This window comes from Sceloporus occidentalis, unplaced genomic scaffold, assembly GCF_023333645.1.
Source record: "Sceloporus occidentalis isolate IW3139 unplaced genomic scaffold, rSceOcc1.0.p SCAF_2, whole genome shotgun sequence".
NCBI classification, from domain to species: Eukaryota; Metazoa; Chordata; class Lepidosauria; order Squamata; family Phrynosomatidae; genus Sceloporus; species Sceloporus occidentalis.
Genome location: NW_028316982.1, coordinates 42,205,386 through 42,225,022, shown reverse-complemented (window position 1 = coordinate 42,225,022; position 19,637 = coordinate 42,205,386). Strand labels below are relative to the sequence as shown.

Sequence of the window (19,637 nt, the reverse complement as noted above, 5' to 3'; positions counted from 1 at the left end):
ATAAGGATGCATTGATTATTAATCGTAACAATGTAGTTACGGCATCTCCTCCCTGGGTGGCCAACCAAGAAGGGCAGGGATCGAGAGTGCACCTCGTCTTCTTTACATATCCAAGGAGCTTGTCCACTTCATCAGTATTTACAAACTCAAAGTGACCCAGCTTAATAGAGTCCACGGAAGCTCTGGATAGCTCTCCTATTGTTTCTGTTTTAATGCCAGCGTCAAGATCAGCCCTTATCCGAGAGATTTTATCTGCAAAGAAGTTATTAAAGTCGTCACAGCAGGCTTTTGTTGGTTCTAATATAGGGTTCAGGGCGGGCAGTAGCTGGGTCAACTCCCTCACCACCCTGAACAGCTCTGCCGGATGAAACTCTGCAGACGCAATACGTGCAGCATAGAAAGAATTCTTTGCTGCACTTATTGCCACACCACAGCACTTCAAAAGTCTCTGATGGAGTGTCTTGTCGGATAGGCACTGATGTCTCCACCAGCAGCACTCTAGTCATTGCGCGACCCGCTTCATTTCCCGAAGATCTTCTGTATACCAGGCTTTTCTGTTAGGAGTGGGCTGGAAAGGATGCTTGGGAGTGATGCTGTCTATAGCCCTGGTAAGATTGTTGTCCCAGGTATCTGTCAGGGCATTAACAGAATCACCGTCAGATCCAGCCATAAATCCCTTCTTGGAACCTTTTGGGTTCCATCTGCCTTCAAGAGCGGACCATTCTAATAGGTCCTCCACACCCAAGGGGGAGTTGGGTGGTTGCCTTGAGTTGCATCTTGACTAGGAAATGGTCCGTCCATGAAAGAGCAGAGATCCCCAGTACCTCTGCCCACGGACTTCCCTGGTCCATACTAAAGACCACATCGAGCGTATTACCTGCACAATGTGTCGGACCCAAGACTAATTGGGAGAGGCGCATGGCCGTCATGGAAGCCATGAACTCCCAAGCTGCACCTGTTAGTTCTTGTGAGCCAGCCTCGAAGGGGATGTTGAGGTCTCCCAGCACAAGAAGCCTGGGAGACTCCAACACCAGCTCCGAGACCAGCTGTGTCAGCTCGGCCAGGGAGTCTGTTAGGCCACGGGGTGGACGGTAGTCCAATAGGATGCCCAGACTGTCCCTAGCCTTCAGGGTCAGGTAAATACATTCAATGTAGTCTGTTTTCCAGACAGGTTCCCTAGTCAAGGTGATAGTACTTTTATGGACTAAAGCAATGACTTATGGACTAACAATGCACTTTAAATGTAACTAGGAAAATTGGCTGGAACAGTTATTTATTGAAACCCCCACCCAATCAATCTCATTCCCCCTTCCTGTATTACTTTTGGAATGCAACTCCAATCCAGTCTTGTTACAGAAACACAAAAAGTAACTTAATACCACTAACTATGTTGATTATATATCCAGAGGTAGCTGTGTTGACCATACCGACGACGTCACGTCTGCGCCGCCCCGTATAGAGTAAAGTACAATAAAGTACAATAACGGTGGATTACAGACCGCCCATTTGGGGCGGGCTGTACCCGCCCCTTTCCCCAGTGTATCGGGGCCTCAGCTGTTAGAATGGCAGCCGCTGAGGCCCCGATTCGCTGCTTTTCAGACTGCGGGGAAGCGGCAAAACGCCGCTTCCCCGCAGCCTGAAAAGGGGTGTCCTTGGGGCTTCAAGCCCCAAGGACACCCTGCGGCGGTGGGGAGGAGGAGAAAGGGGCCGCTTGGCCCCTTTCTCCCTTGCTTCGCTGGGCGCAGCCGTCTGAAGGCTGCGCCCAGTGACGCAAAGCGGCGCCGCAAACCAGGAAGGAGCTCCGAAACGGAGCTCCTTCCTGGTCCGCGGAAAGGGCGCACTAAGTGCCCTGGTGCGGACCGACGACGTCACGGCTGCGCCACCCCGTATAGAGGCGGCGCGGTGGTGACATCGTCATGGCGGCCCCCATGTGGAAGGGGAGCCGCCATTTTGTATGGACTCAGTCCATACTAGGGTTAGGGGGGTGCGGAAGCACCGCACCTTCCTAACCCTAGTACGGACTGACTCTGTACTTTCATGGTGGTGTGTAACCCGCCAACATCTCAAATCCACAGAGATACCTTCATTGGACCAACCAAATACACAATTTACATATTGTAAGCTGTCAATGTTCCACTGGCTTCTTCATCAGGCAAGGGTGTTAAAATTAATACAGGAGGAAAACAAATTGACAATATAAAAATAGTTCTTCAGACTTGTGGCTGTCAACCTACATCTCCCTCAGGGAACCAAAGAAAAACCTGTAAAATAAAATAAAATAATGTTTTTCCTAGTTAACTGTGGATTCTTGATAGTTCTGTGCATTGTGTCCTTTCAATAACACTTACATGTAATCATTCTATACCTCACTTGGAATATTCAGTGCTGTTTCTCATATCTGCTGTGTCATGTGTGTGTGTGTGTGTGTGTGTGTGTGTTTTAAGTGAAATCCTGATATTATATGGTTATTGTGATTGTATATAGCTAGGGTTGCCATAAGCCGGCTGGGGGCGGGACAATCCCGGGTTTTGACCACTAGGGGGCGTCCCTGCACGGTTTCCTCCTTGTCCCGGGTGGATGAGGTTGCCTTTGCTGGCCCTTGCAGAGCTGCACGCAGGGCTAATGAGGAGGACTTCCTCCTCCTGAGGCTGGGTTCTCCAGGCCTCAGCCTGTGAGGGCTGGCAGGGGGCGGGGCTGTTCCAGCCCCAGTCTGCCCCCATTGGCCAGCCAGACTCAGGAGGAGGAGTTCCTCCTCTGTTGGGCTGGGCTGCAGCCAGAGGGGAAAGGAAAGGGCCATTTCCTTTGCCCTTTTTTGGTGCCAGGGAGGAGGAGGAGGAGGAGGAGGATGAAGAGGAAGAGAAGGAGAAGGAGGAAGTACTGTATGTGTTTTTTAAACTGTATTTTTAAAGTGCATTTTAAGCTGTATTTTTAAACTGTATTTTTAAAGTGCATTTTAAGCTGTATTTTTTAAACTGTATTTTAAAGTGCATTTTAAAGCTGTATTTTTAAAGTGCATTTTTAAGGTGTATTTTTAAACTGTATTTTAAGTGCATTTTTAAGCTGTATTTTTAAACTGTATTTTTAAAGTGCATTTTAAGCTGTATTTTTAAGCTGTATTTTTAAAGTACATTTTAAGCTGTATTTTTAAACTATATTTTTAAAGTGCATTTTTAAACTGTATTTTTAAACTGTATTTTTAAAGTGCATTTTAAGCTGTATTTTTTAAACTGTATTTTAAAGTGCATTTTAAAGCTGTATTTTTAAAGTGCATTTTTAAGGTGTATTTTTAAGCTGTATTTTTTAAACTGTATTTTTAAAGTGCATTTTTTAAACTGTATTTTTAAAGTGCATTTTAAAGTGCCTTTTCTGTGTATTTTTGATGCTTTTAATGCTAACAATTGTCCCTTGCTTCGACAATGATAGTGTGGTGATGATGTGATTTGAGTCAGCTTCTGAAGTTGAGAGAGTGTCACCTTCCAAAGTGTGGTTTTGGTGTATTTTTTGTGCTTTTAATGCTAACAAGTCTCCCTTGTTGTGACAATGATGGTGATGATGGTGATGGTGATATTGATATCAGCAAGCCTCTCAGGCATGGCCAATGTTAGCTGCTCTGATTTTTACAAACTCATGTGCAGTGAAAAAAAATCAAAGTCCCTTGACTAAGTACACACTTCTGAGAAGTAGAGTTGGTGCAAGAAACCTGAAACGGCAAATCCACTTCTTGTGAAACCACCTTGACATGTTCAATATGCATAGCCATGTTAAACCATGCTAAGTGTTAAACTCAAGGGGTTTGATTATGGAATAAGCCTCTGAACTATGCAAGAGGCCATGTTAAGTAAAGCCACGGGAAGTGCCCAAATGTGCTGTTGTGTGTGTTTTGGAATGGAGGGGGGTGGTTTGGGCAGAAAAGGAAGTCCATTTCTGCCATCTGACTAGGAATAATGCCCAAATGTCCTCCATTTTGATCATGCCTAAGAAACATGCATTTATATTAACATTTTTAAAAAGCATCAATTTTTTCCGCATGTCCTCCATTTTTATAAAATGTGCCCTACATTTGAAAAGGTTGTCCTACATTTGCCCTACATTTGTCCCGGTTTGGAGGTCCTGCCTTATGGCAACCCTATATATAGCTGGAGTGAGATTTTGTTTTTTTTAAACCCAGAATACAGATCAGCAAGTGGGCACTCCTTCAAAGCTCAGAGTTACCAGTGTAGAGCAAGAAACCATACTGCTGGAGAAAGAATTCCAGTGAAAGGGGCTGCTGAAGACTGGTTTTATTCACTGTTGTTGTTGTATTCCTTCAAGTCATTTCTGACTTACGGTGACGGGTTTTCCTGGGAAGATTTGTTCTGGGGGGGGGGGGGGAGGGTTGCTTTTGCCTTCATCTGAGGCTGAGAGAGTGTTATGTGCCCAAAGTCACCCAGTGGGTTTCCATGGTAGAATGGGGATTTGAACCCTGGTCTCCAGAGTCATAGTCCAGTACTCAAACCACTTTACTATGCGAATAGTCTAGGATGAAAGGGAGTACTGCCAAAGGGCAAAATATATTAAAAGTGTGCCAGGGCAGTGAGGGGAAAGCAGAATTAATGTGTGGTTTTTGGTCTATGAAGTGCAGGAACAAGAAACCACAAAAAATTATTGATTCAGAGAAGCAAAAAGTTTTTGTTTTTGTTTTAAAAAGGAGGGGGGAATCCTGCAGTTGAAACTGCTGTAAAAAGAACAAAAGGCATGGTTTAGAATATTTATTTCTGCTTTCAATGTTTGGTCTGCCTGCAACTGTTAGCCCTTGAGGTGGCTTGACAAAAACTCAGACAAAGACTAGGGATGTTAGGAAGTTCCCTTTTGTTCACATTTTAAAGCAAACCATTCCAATTTCCAGTTCTTGGAATATCTGTAGATTAGAACAAAGTTATTTTTCTAATTCTGCACTTTTCCACATTTTGTGATGCAGGCTTTGTGTTCAAAACGTGAACACAAAAATATGTATTTTACAAAAGATTGTATACAAAGATGTATCTGTATACAGAAAGATGCATATCTTAAGTATGTGTATTGGGAAAAAAGCATATAGGTTTTAAATTAAGGAAGAGTGGGTGCAAAGATGAATGAATAAACTGGACAGAATGCAGTTACTATCTAATATAGAAATGAAATGGGTCTATAGAGTAATTAAAATATAGAAGAGCAATGCAGTCAGAAAGAAATGCCAAGTCTATAGAAACAGCATTAGTAAAAGCAACACCTAATGGGAGCAGACCAATTTAGCCATTCAGTCTCCCTAGCTAAAGCCTGCTCAGTCCCACAAGTATGAGACATGTGGAAGAGAATGGTGCTTTTCCTTTGGAAAATGATTTTCAAGAATCTTTTAAATGAATGCTGGATTCAGCAGCACTCTAATTAGGCAGTTGAGAGAGAGCATAAACATCTAGATGCAGCTGTCTTTTGTTACAGTAAACGTTTCTTTTAAATTAGGCCCACTTCCAAGAGGAAGAGACTTTGTCTTGAAGATTGCATTTGGATTTAGACTAATTGGTTAAGAGCTTGTATTATGGTATTGACTAGGCAAAGATGAAGGTTGGGTGTGTGCCTTACTGCAATGATTTGAAACCTGAGACTGAGTAGTTCTTTGGATGGATTATAAATTAAGTACATAGTAACTTTGCATGTGTGAGAGAGAATGAAACAAAAGTATGAACCAGATAATATTTAAAGGAAGAAAACAGTTTCTTGCATAGAGATCAGTGAAGCACAAGGAAGTGGGTTTTTTATATTCCAGTCTGTGTTTCCAGTTGTGCTCAGTGAGAGTTGTTGTTAGTGAGTGGGCAAAATATCCCTGCCTCATCCATCGAGGAAAATACAATTGTGCTTGTGTTCAGCCATGCCTGCATAGACCATTGTCTCTTCTCTGTTGGAGTATACATCCCACTCTTCCTTGAATGGTGAAATAGCTTTTTGCACAGCTTTAAAAAAACAACTTACCACTTCCAAATTGAATTCTACTTTGGGCTGTATTTTGGTCCTATTGCATGGCTTTTGTCTCCAAATTTGCTGAGTACAGCCCGGCTGCAGCACATGTCCCTTAATGCACTTCGGCGGCCATTTTTCAAAGACAGGAGCTTTATGACTTTGAAAAATGGCTGCCGAGGTGTGTAAAAGGACACAGGCTGCATCTGGGCTGTACTCGGATGGCGGATTTGGAGGCAAAAGTCTTGCAACAGGACCAGGATGCAGGAGCAGTAAGTCACTTTTTAAAGCTATGTGATAAACACCAGAGTTGGAAAATTGAGTGGCCATATGGCTTTACTAAGACAATATCTGTTTTGAAAGAGTGTTGGAAGATCTATTCTCCATTTGCAGGTGTCGTCTTTTTCAAGGACTGCCCAGTCCAATTCTGGCCTAAGAACTATACAAAGGACCCATCTTCATTGTTGTCAAGGCACACAGGTTGGCTGGCTGGCCATAATCTTTCACACTGTGGTGTAATGTATTGTGTTCCTATTTGAAACATCATATTTTATTTCTGTATTTTCAATATTCATAGGTATTTGCAATTATCATAAGCCACTGTTATGCAAATCTGTGTCCCCTTTGTTGAGAATGCATTTTCTCTTCTTTGGTAATGCATGAATTGCCAGCTTGTTGGAAATTGCAATCTGTTAGGAAAGCACAGGAGCAGACAAGACTCTTCTTCCCTCTTTTGTACTCTTATCTGTAAATATATAAATTAACAGCTGGAGAAAAGCAGACAGAGCTACAAAGTTGTGTATCCTTTACATTTACTACTTTTCTGTTTCTCAAATGCAAACCTCTGAAAGGAGGAGATGGGCCCATAAGCAGTGAAGATGCCTGTAACTTCACTGTAACTCTTTGGTAACCTTGGTGATAACTCTGTGGTGCAGTGAGATGCAGGTGGTGATCAGTTATTGGGGGGAAAGCACTGCCCCACATCTTCCTGTATTTATGGCTGAAATATTGGTCTGAATGCTGCTGATAATTCTGATCATCTGGGCACTGAATAAGTGAATCATTGTAACTTAGCCATCCTATTGTCCCCTGTCTCCACTTCCACCAACAAAGGCAGCTTACCAATGAAGGCCAAACTCCAAAATGTACCAATTGTAATCTTTGTCAGGGAAATGAAAATCATTCATTTTCCCCATTTCTAAACCCATGACGTAGAGTGGCAATATGTTCATCCTTAACAAAATGAAGTTGCAATCACTATGGATTCAAGGAAACCTGATAATACACTTTTACACTTTTTTCCCTTGTGAAGTTTTCTTTTCTTCCAAGTCATGGTACTTCCAAGTCAAGTCACCATGGTACTGTCCTCTAATGTATAATGTATAAGCCACATTATTTTGTCTACTGTCCAATCTTGTTTGGAGTATGTATTCATCATGTAGCCACCAGTAGGTTAATTTATCTAATCCCCTTCCATATTTAAAATGCTCTTTAAATTAGGTCCAAAACACACTGCAGAAATAATCCAGTTTGAGAATGCTTTAACTGCCCTGGTTCAATGCTAAGAAATCCTGGGAAGTGTAGTGTTTGTGAGACATCTATCAGAGAACTGTGATGCCACAATAAACTACAATTCCCAGGATCCCCTAGCACTGAGCCAGGGCAGTTCAAGCTGCCTCAAACTGGATTATTTCTGCAGTGTGTTTTGAATCTATAAATCTCAGGATTCTGTAAGATGGATCTAGGTCTATTAAAGTGTTCTCAGACTGGATTATTTCTGCAGTGTGTTTTGAATCTACAAATTCCAGGATTCTGTGGGATGGAGCCAGGTCTGTTAAAGCGGCCTGAAAGTGGGTTATCTCTGCAGTGTGTTTTGGACCTTAGTTTCCATGACAGTTTGGATGTATGCTCCTAGAGTGAATGATTCATACAAGGTTTGGTCATCAAGGTAGTGCAGGGATAGGGATTATGTAGCCCACTATGAACTATATTGCTTAAAGCTGCAACCAGTTTATTTTGGGGAGGGGAATCTTTTTCTTGCAGGCCGGAATCTTGAAGAATCTGCATGCCATTAATGAAATTATTATTTTTGGCATTTTTGCTTGTAAAATATCCTTCTGCATTTTTGTACTTGCACTGACTTTCATCTGTGAACCATATTAGAGCCCTGTTATTGCTGAAGACACTTGCTTATTGAGACATCCGTATGCAAATATTTCTGCCACACTCCCATGGTGTTAAGGAAGATGAGCCGCCTACTTCTTTGACCTGATGGTCAATCTAGCTAGATGATTGGCTTCATGCATATGAGACATCTGTTCTGTACAGAAATAACTGCAGTGAACACATGTGCAGGTTTGGAACCTAGCCATTGTTCCTTTCATGTTCTAAATTATTGTAAGAAGGTATTTTGTCTTTCTTTTCTTTTTTTGTAAAAATTGAGACTAAATCTTCCATCTGCAGCCTCTCCAGTATTCCTGAGTTTACCTCATCTCTTGTAAATCAGCTTTTAAGGAAGTACTGAATGCTGCAGCAATTTGAAGAAGGCAGGAGAGACTCCACTGTGTAAGGAGAACACCACTTGCTCTAACCATGCTTCAAGACAGATTCCCCTCTCTCTTTTTAAAAAAGTGTTATATTTGCTTAGTTTTATTGTAAGTAAATGCGAAAGAAAAATGAACGGGGTCAGTGGGGAGACAAGAGGCTTCCCTTTCTTGCTATATAGAACTGTGTAGGTGCCATTTCAGTGTATATGTCATTCGCTATCTATAATTGTATCTATCATTGTTTTATATACATTCTTTTAGAAATAATTTCCATAGAATGACATGTGGTAAAATAGTGCCTTCCATGTCTAGTTCATAGCGAATATTTGATTCCTATTAGTGGTCATAACACAGTCTTATTAGTGAGAAAGTACTTGTATCATAAACTTCTTAACTTTAGATATGTGCTTTTGGGGAGGGGTGGCTTTCAAACAAATTTCTAAGCAAACTCTGTGCCTGTATTTCTTCACTGTAGTATCTGTTTGTGTTGGTAGTGAAGCTTCATCTCTATTATTTTGGCATTCTGTGATAAAAGACCAGCATGACTAAAAGTCTGTAAACATTGGATGGCACATGCAAACATTCCAGGAGGCTTGGCAGCCTATTTCCTGGGTTGATTCATCACTGCCCCCAAGAGGTGACTTGTATATGTGAATGAACAAACAACAGTCAAAGACCAGGCTTGGAAGCTTTGAAACAACTCAAACCCAGTAGTTTTCAGTGCTGTCTCATTACACAAAAGTCAGCAAGCTTCTTCCAAGAGGGCCAAGTGGTCTACATAGAGACAGAAGTAGGAACGTGTCTATGGTTGCCATCAAACATATTCCCAGTCACATGAGCTAGTGCAGCAGGATACCATAACTTTGGTCCTCCAGACCACAACTCCCATAATTCTTCACCAATACCTATGTTGGTTAAGGAAGAACCCCCAGAACTGTTTTCAGAGTGGAAAGGCTCAACATTGGCAGGCACATTGTTCATTAATTTTGCTTACTTGTCAGTACTCACAGGAGGAGGCCAAAATTTCCCCATTCTTTATCAATGAACACTCTTAAATGCACTATGTGCCCTCCATGTGTTCATTGCAGCTTAGTCCCAAGTGAGTATGCACAGGATAGATTGTAAGCAGCCTTTATCATTCCTGGGAGGACTCAGCATCAATGGCTGTCTTAATATTTTTTACTGCTTGGTCATTTAATACACTTCTCCTTGATAATTCCCAGTGAGACTCAACTACATAGGGGGTCTAATTTTCTAGATCATTGAGAGGGGCTGCTCCTCCCCATTTCAGGGTCCATGGTAAAGCTGATGGGATCTGTAGGTCAAAAACATCTGGAGGGTCAAGGTTTTCCAACCCTATGTTATAGGGATGGGAACACCACTGCCCATGCTGGCACATTATTTCACATGTAATCTGCTAGGAGCCATGTGCAAGCAGTAGTGAAGGTCTTCCTGTCCTCTCCCATCTAGATTTTCTTCAGGTAATTAATTTCTCCAAAGTAAACCCCAAATTAATTTTATTTCTCCCCCCCCCCCCCACAATTAATTAATATGTTGTTTTTTGTGGGTTTTTCGGGCTAAGTGGCCATGTTCTAGAAGAGTTTCTTCCTGACGTTCCACCAGCATCTGTGGCTGGCATCTTCAGAGAATGCTTGCCTGGAAAAAGTGGGTCTACATATACTGTGTGAGCCTGGGAATGCAGGAGTGATCTGCATGTGCATTGTTCTGTGCAGATGGCAGGCCTCAGGCTGGGAGGCTAATGCAAAAGAGAATTAGTGTCTGCTAATTGGTGATCATTATCTGCTGGGAAAGCCCCTGACTCTGTTTCCCATTTGCATTTGCTGAGTCCTTATTTTGCTATTCCTCAGGACTGGTAGCCAGGAAAGCACATCTATCCTGCTCACTAACTTTCCTGCTACGCTGCAGAGACACGGGCACCATACCACAATTTCTCACAGCAAAAAGGACCTTCAAATCACCACAGGCCAACTGCATCTACAACAGGATGGAACATGCTCTGTTACGGGAGAGAATACATACCACCTGCAAAGAACTGGCCAACACAGACAAGGAACTGCTTCCACTCCACCTCAGCATCAGCCAAAAGATGAACACCTAAGACTGGGACAAAATTGACAGCCTCACCTACAGGAAAATGGAAAAAGATAAGGCAGATCACACTGAAAGACAAAAACAAAAATTCAACAAATGCCATAAAAACCAGCTGAAACCTGCACTGGATACATCAGGGACCATCATCAATCTCACACAGCGGAAACTTTCAAATGCGGAAACATCCATCCTGGCCAAAGGAGGCAACTTTGCAGTAACCACCACCAGAATCCCTGTTGAGGCCATCATTGCCCAAGTTGAATCCACCCTCCACCATCTCCCAGATGAGGAAGCAGAAGAGATAAGAGGGGAAACAGCAAGGATGCTGCACAAGGCAAAACCACCTCCCAACAACATAACCAAAAAAGAAAGAAAAGCCATCAAGGACCTCAATTTGGATCCAAAATCATCATTCTCCCAGCAGACAAAGACAATGCCACAGTAATCATGGATACAGAATTATATAAACAAAAAATCAAGGAACTCCTGGATCCTACAATATACAAAAAGCTAAAACAAGACCCAACCGGCAAAATCACCAGGAAAAGAAACACCGTGATCAAAAACTCCTCAATTCAGCCAACCACAAGACAAAGTTTGGTCAAATCTGAGGCTCTCCCACCAAGGCTATATGAACTTCTCAAGATCCACAAGGATTCAATTCCACTCCGACCCATAGTGAGTGCTATTGGATCCCCCACATATGACTTGGCCAAGTTTCTGGCCACACAATTACAAACCCATATAGGGCAGAACCCCCACTACATCAAGGACTCGGCTCACTTCATAGGAAAAATCAATAACCTTGAACTAAAACCTGGAGACATATTAATCAGCTTTGATGTGGTCTCCCTGTTCACCAAAGTTCCCATAATGGACACCATGACACTCATCCAACAGATTTTTCCAGAAGACATCACAGCCCTGTTCAAACATTGCCTCACCACAAGCTATTTCCAGTGGGACAATGGATTCTATGAACAGAGAGATGGGGTAGCAATGGGAAGCCCTCTAAGCCCTGTGATAGCAAACTTTTACATGGAACACTTTGAAAAGCAAGCCCTGGAAACAGCACCGAAAAAGCCCACAACTTGGTTCTGATACGTGGATGACACTTTCACCATCTGGAGCCATGGAGAAGAAAACCTGGCCTGTATTCCTGAACCATCTGAACAAGATCCACCCATTCACTATGGGAAAAGAAAAGGAAGGAACACTGCCATTTTGGGATGTCCTAGTCATCTGCAAACCGAACCAACGTTTGGGTCACACAGTATACCGAAAATCCACACATACAGATACCTGCACAAGAACTCCAACCATCACACAGGACAAAAAAGAAGCACAATGAAAACACTGGTAGTCTGGACAAAACGCATCTGTGAACCCCACTTCTTGGAAGATGAACTGAAGCACCTGGATCGGGCTCTAGACTAATGGTTATTTCAGCTCAGACATCAGAAGGGCTGCCAGGCCCAGGAAAACCCAGAGAAGTGAAGACAAGCAGACACCCAAAGGGAAGGTATTTTTACCATACATCAAAGGAGTCACAGACAGAATAGGCAAAGTGGTGAGGAAGCACAACCTTCAAATGGTTTACTAACCGACGAAGAAAACCCAGCAAATGATTCGCTTAGCCAAGGACTAGAGAGACCCTCTCACAGCCGCAGGAGTTTATTGCATACCATGCAGCTGCAGACAAGTCTACATAGGGACCACCAAACACAGTGTACAAACAAGAATCAAGGAACACGAGAGACCCTGCAGACTGGGCCAGCCAGAAAAATCAGCAGTAGCAGAACATGCCACAAACCATCCTGGGCATAAAATACTGTTTGAAAACACTGAAATTCTGGACCATGCCAACCACTACCATGTCAGGATGCACAGGGAAGCCATTGAAATCCACAAACATCTGGATAATTTCAACTGGAAAGAAGAAACCCTTAAAGTGAACAAAATTTGGCTACCAGTCCCGAGGAATAGCAAAATAAGGACTCAGCAAATGCAAATGGGAAACCACTCAGAGTCAGGGGCTTTCCCAGCAGATAATGATCACCAATTAGCAGACATTAATCCTCTTTTGCATTAGCCTCCCAGCCTGAGGCCAGCCATCAGCACAGAACAATACACATGCAAATCACTCCTGCATTCCAGGCTCACACAGTATATCTCTGAAGATGCCAGCCACAGATGCTGGTGAAACACCAGGAAGAAACTATTCTAGAACATGGCCACATACTCTGAAAAACCCACAAAAAACTATGGATGCTGGCCATGAAAGCCTTTGACTTTGCAATTAATATGTTCCCTACCCACAAGTTAATATCTCATCCAAATTAAGATTGTGGCTAGTATAGAAAAGCAATGGGCTGGTGTTAGAAGATGATCTATCCCTCCTATGGCAGCAAATGGGCAGGGAAGAGCCAAGGCAAAAGGCAGGGAACTGGAAAAATGGCAGGCCAGATCAAAAGGTGTTAGGAACCAGAAATTCTCTATTCTTGCTTTAATGAGTTCATGAAAGCTGCTTATTGAGAATCTGCTGAAAAATATATGACTGCGTTCTGAAGGAGCTATTTCCTTCAAGTCAAGTGTGAGCTGCAGTGCAGTAGCTTAGATTACACATTGGCTACCACTGTTCACTTAGCAAGCAAAACAATACTAGGAAGTTGGGGAGAAGATCTGCTTTTGACTGTGCATGACAAAAGTGCATCTCCTAAGGCTGTTAGAGCTACCTAGGGACAATTACAACTATGGCAATAATTAAAACCTTTATATCCCACTCTGTCTGGGGGTGGTTTATATTATTGTGACTGTTATAATTTTTAACAGACTATAGCATATTAAATGTTACAAGTTAAAACAAAAAGTTTAAAACAGTTCGTTCAAAACTATCTTGCACATGTACATTTAGGAAGAAATCAATTAGGTCTCAGAGGCTTTAATGAACAGCCAATTTTTTGTTTGGTACTAGAAGAAAGCCAGCATTAATACCATTTGGGCTTCAAAAAGGAGGTTATTTCACAACCAGGGTGCCACAACAAAGAAGCCCCTCTCCTGTGATCTCATGAGCATATTGCTCCCACTCAGTGGGACACAAAGGTGTGTCTTTCCAGTAGACCTTTGTTCTCAGGGAAGCATATATAATGAGTTTTGCTCTTTGTTTGGACTAGGCTTCTGGGACAGTGTGCCCTGCTGTCTATGAAAACCAGAGCATCTTTTGTCTCCCTTTCTACCCTAGGGCACCTGTCTGCTATGATACTGGACAAGGCCCTTTAACATTCCCTGAAATGTTTCCACGTCTTCCATGTTGATCCCATAACTAAAAACTCCTGTACCTCTTCCTCCTCCACGCATCACCACTCCATGCCCAGCCTTTTTCTAAGCTACCTGTCCACTGCATTCCCTACTGTGCTACTTGTTTTTAGAGTTTGTAATGCATTTTTCCTTGATAAGGAAAAAGTTAAAATGGAGCTCTAAATGCAAACTAAGTAGGTGCATGCTTTCGCTTGAGTTTTTCAAGCAGCACACAGAAAAATTAGTCACGCTTCGCCCCTCAACTTTCACGAGTCATACAAATTAATCCCCATGCATTGCTTTGAAATTGTCAGCCCAGCTATCTTGCACCACCCATTATGCTTCTGTTTTGTTGCTTCACTAATAGAAGGCAGAGCTCTAAAAGCACTTTCTGTACTGCAAGACAAAAGGAGAGATTTCATAAATGAATATTATGGATGCTTCAAAAATAGATATAATCTTTTCATTCTTCTTGCTTTTTAAAATATCCCTCTACAATTTGTCTTTAGGACTCAGGCTTGTCACTGAAACAGGAATAGAACCCACCCACCCACCCACCGTTTATAAAAAAGGTAACATGTCAGAAAATCAATACTGAAATCTATTTTTTAAAAAGACATAGAATGCTAACTGTAAATAAAAATGGCTCTGAGAAAAACAGAAAACAGATAGTTTGGGCAAAATCCAGTTACTCGTCTCAACTACCCACTGAATCAGTTTTTTGCCTGGCATGCTAAGACTTGTGTAAATCTTCTGTGAGGCTAGTTGGGGACTAATAGTTGGATTTAGATCTTCATAGGTGGAAAAGGACCATCACAACCATCTTGATAATGTGTTCATTTCTTATTTACAATCTAAAATGTCTTTTGGTGAGGCAAAATGTTCCAAACTATAAAGCTTTCAGGTTCTGATTTGTAGAACTGCTTACTGTTCAACAGTTGATTCAAGTGAGTCACCCTGCTTATTATTTACTGCCATTCTATCAGTTATTAGTTGCAATTATATCCCACTTTTAATCCAGTGAGCTCTCATTTCCTTTCCTTTTTATGTTCACAACAACTCTATAATGTAGGTTAGATTGAGAGTAACTAATGGACCCAAGGTCACCCAGTAAGTTTCATGGCTCGGTAGGGTTGGAACCTGGCTCTTTTGGGACCTAGTCCAACTGTCAAACTGCTACACCGTACTATCTGTCAGGCTAATATGTTCTGATACTAATACTAAAAGCAAAGACTTGCTCCTTGCTTGAAAGGTGCAACTCTCACTTTTGGTATCAGCTGCAGAACTCCCCAGAGTCCATTTGACAGAGGATGTGAACCATAATTCTGGTGTTGCAGCTGCAACAGCACTACCAAGCCAGTTTTGTCCACTTCTTAACCAGTGCTGCACAATTTTCTATTAATTGCCAATGCCTTATCTTCAGGCATTTAGCAGTTTTGTTCTGAACAAATACCTTCTTGTTGAGTGAAACCCATGTGTAGAAGTGTAGCTAAAATGATGACAGAAGAGCATTCACCAAAACAAGGTCAGTTTTCCTCAAATTTGCAGATGTGAAGTGATAATGAAAAGACCCACTTAGCCTTTTTCTGTGATCTTGACCTTATGATCTAACCAGTCACCAAATTAGTACAGGCGTTAAATATGTTCCATAGCCATCAAAGGAATTCTAACAATTCTGAAACAGTGATTCATGCAGATGGTGAAGGCAAAAGTAGCAGTAACTTGCCCCAAATCCTGAATTTTGGTTTAGAGGGGTAAGATTTAAAAGTCTGGTGGCCTTCATTGGTATGTGTGTGAGAATTTGCTGAGAAAGATACTTGTAAGTGATAGCCAAACTCTGGTGCTAATGGTGCAGGTTTTTTTGTTTAGTTTAGTTTTGGTTTTTTGGCTTAGTGCTACCATATATCCTATGTTCCTCAACATTTTTGTCTATTTTTAAAAAAATAAACCTTAGAACTTTAAAGAACTGCTTAAATGCAGCATAAGCCTTGTGGGGCTTTCTCATTCCAGAATTGGGGGGGGGGGGGAATCAGCCCCAAAAGGCAGACATATGGGCTCATTCCCACTATGAAAAAAAAATGAATTGGCAAGCGAATTATATGACCCTCATCCCCGTTTGAATCCGGTTCTGATCCTGATGCGATTGATTGCAATTGCGACGATACGAAGCAAATGGAAAAAACCTGCATTATTCAAAGAGCAGTTCCCTGCCGGCCTTTAAACAAAATAATTCTGCAGCGGGTTCAACAAGTGGGAACAACATATCAAAATCGCATCATTTGGAGTGGGAGGGATGAATGGCAGAGGAGTGGGAGATTTCACACGCCCCCAGTACTGCCTTTTTGCTTTTTAAAAAAATAAAATAAAAATTGATCGATACATTGCTAGAGCAATGTCACCACTGCTAAATTGCTAAATTGCAAAACCGTTCTATCGATTTCATGACCAAAATAAAAACAAAAACCGAAAGGCTTGCCTTGCCTTCCTCTCCTTCTCCTCCTCTTCCTCCTCCTCCTCTTCAAACAAACGACAATGCTCATACAGAACTCCTCGGCACCTCTGTAGAGCGGCCCAGCATCCTGGGCGAGGGGTGCAATAGCAGCCTGGAGTCGGGGAGCTCTGCCCATTCTCCAAGGTTCGCTGCACCTCAGCCAGAGGCATCAGGGACCGCCAGGGGCCAGAGCCGGCCACCGTTGCTGTTATGTGAGGGGAGGGATGTGAGGGGAGAAAAGTGTGTTAGAGAGAGACAGCTGTGAAGGGGGAAAGGTGAGTGTGTGTGTGCATGTGTGTGATATGCCCCCCCCCCACAGGCCCAGCTCCATCAGGGCTAGCCTGAAAGAAGAGACTCCTCCCTCCATAATTGTCATCTTCAAGCCTGAGAGGGAGTGACCAGGCAGGCCCAGCTCCATCAGGGCTAGCCTGAAGATAGAGAGCCCTCCTTCCAGTCCATCTGCCTTGATCCAGGCCTCAGAGGGAGAGAATAACCACTGGACCTCATCCTCTTTCCCACCACCATTCCCTTCTCCTTTTGTGTCATGTCTTTTAGATTGTAAGCCTGAGGGCAGGGAACTGTCTAATTAAAAATAATAATTGTAAGCCGCTCTGATAGCCTTTAGGGCTGAAGGGCGGGGTATAAATACCATAATAACAACAACAACAACTGTTTTCCATATAAACATTTGAAAGTTTTTCACTGGCCATTATGAATTGCTGGTTTACTTACTGCTTTAGCAGTGGGACAGCATGTGGACCCAGTCTCTAGCACAAAGATTTAGTTGCAAAGCTTTAGTCTGTGTTCTGCATAAAAGTATTGTCTGCTAATAACTTCAGAATTAACAAGAGGTGCAGTTTTAAGAGTCTAGGTTTATGGAATGATGTCTCTCCTTTAATTTGCTTTTTGTTCAAGCAGAATATGCAAATAAATGAGACCTCATGTTGTTATGATAGTGTGCTAGAGGGGGAAAACCTGTAGGTAAACATTAATCTGTTCTTTTTGTTTGTTTTTTGTTGTTGTTGTTTGCTTTTCTCACGATGCTCTTTCTCCTTGTTAACAGGATTGATAAAATAAAATTGACAGCAACTCTTGCTTGCTGGGGCAGTGAAAAGTGAACATGAAATATAGTGGTGCAGACACAAAACTTACTGTGTGGCCTTGGGCCAGTCAGTTTTCTCAGTCTAACCTATTTCAGAAATTTGTTTGTGATGATAAAGTGTAGGGAACCAGGCATGTACACTACCCTCAGCTCTCTAAAAGGGTGAAATTTTTTAAAAGAGCATAATAAATAAAACAAGAAAATGCTGCTCTTGGGTGTTACACCAGTAGTCATAGCAGTGAATTGCTCCAACAACAGAACAGGAAGTGAATTGCTCTCTAAGAATTGAAATCAAGGCCATCTCTGTTTGCTGTCTCCAGGTGGTTATGTATATCGGACAAGTCTCAAAGGATCTTCTGAAGTGGCCTCGCCCTTGCTCACCACCTGTTGTCAAGTTAGAAAAAAGGACAACTGCAGAATATGGAATGCCATCCACTCATGCAATGGCAGCAACAGCCATCTCTCTCACTTTTGTATTTGCATCCACAAGCCACTACAAGGTAGGGATAACATGTAGACATGTATAGCCTCTCTGAACCATTGCACCCTTCCTGCCAAATATATAAGTATGGCTTAGTCTTTAGGAATTCCTTACCCAATATATTGGCGGGATACAAACCGCCGCTTTGCGGTGGTCTCCCACCGGCACCATTTGCTCTGTGCGGGAGCTGCAGCAGCCAAACCGCGCGGCTTCCGCGCAGAGCAAAAAAGAAGCTCCATTTCGGAGCTTCTTTCCGCGGTGCACTGATAACGTCGCGAGGCGCCGCTGGCGCATTCACGTCATAGGCGCCGCGACACGTCTGGACGCTATGCGTCCAGTACGTAAAGATGGCGGTGCCCATGTGGAAGGGGCGCCGCCATCTTGTACGTATTCTATACGTACTAGGGTTAGGGGGGTGCGGAAGCACCGCCCCTTCCTAACCCTAGTACGTATAGAATACGTACTATATGGCGGTTTGTATCCCGCCCTTGTCTTCTTTTCCCTTCTGCTGCCATCTCAGATAAACCAACACAGATACTCTTTCCTAATTTGTAGACATGGTGGGTGCAGCAGCTATGAATGCCAGGTAGCATGATCCAAATGCTTTTGTGTTGCTTAGTCTGCAGCTACATTGTTGGATTAAGCTTTAGTTATATCTAGAGATTGGACTTAATCCATGCATGCCTAGGTAGGATCATGTTTTAGTAATACTTTTGGTTTATTAATCTGGATTTAGCAGCGTTTCAAAGTAGACCTCTCTGAGGTCAGGTTAGTCATAACTATATTGTCCCATTGATTTCAATATGTCTTTTTAAGCATAACAAAATCTAGGTCCAGACCAGATTTCCAATCTTAAGTCTCATGTGTGTACAATAACATTATGATGACTTTTATTTTCTGTCCCTTTCTGAATTTGTCTGGATTAGACTCTTTCAGGGAACTTTTCTCTTCTCACCCATTTCCTAGAATTTGTGAGACCTATTTAGACCATGGATGCACCAGCTCTGAGAACCATAAATGATGCTGGGTCATGAATTGTGCACATGCACACATCCCAGTTGATCCTCTTGGAGGGTGGGGAGTCTTTCCCTAGCAATCCTGACTGATCATTCCTCATTCCTAGAAGCAATAGAGAAACTGCAATCAGTGGGGAATCTGGAAATGGTGGTGGGCTCACAGTACCTCTTGAGGTCACACTTAAGTTCTGGAAGGGACACACATGTGCACCCCAATTTAGTCTCCTCATCAGTATTTATGTGAAGTTAGTAAATTTTGCCCAGTGTTCTTTCATTAGGCATTTACACATATAGAGTGTATCTGCTGTTGTGTTATACAGTCATTTAGTTTGAAGACATGCTTTTGGTGTTGCTCTGGCTATTGCTTCCTTGAATATGGCTGGAAAGAAAATCCAAAATATTTTAAAAGTGAAAAACTGGGATTCTTGAGTATTGGGAAACCCTGGGGAAGAGAATCCTAGATGGGTGAGAATCTTTGAATTTTGGGATTTATTCTGTATAAATAATACACATGGGGAATTGTACAGAAAATGATATTTTTGAGCAGAAAACAGCATTTCCTGTGCAGAATACATGTTTTCTGAAAGGAAAACAGTATTTTGTGTATATATAAAAAACATTT

General features: G+C 42.4%; 1 protein-coding gene across 2 annotated transcripts in view; it reads left to right on the top strand.

The window, feature by feature from the left end:
- The window catches only part of SGPP2 (sphingosine-1-phosphate phosphatase 2), a 50,018-nt gene that overhangs the window by 18,476 nt on the left and 11,905 nt on the right, over window positions 1-19,637 (top strand). For both annotated transcript variants that reach the window (XM_089509240.1, XM_089509239.1), the window contains exon 3: window positions 17,839-18,018. In XM_089509240.1, coding sequence (XP_089365366.1) covers window positions 17,839-18,018 — 180 coding nt within the window. The remainder of the gene's footprint in view (window positions 1-17,838; window positions 18,019-19,637) is intronic.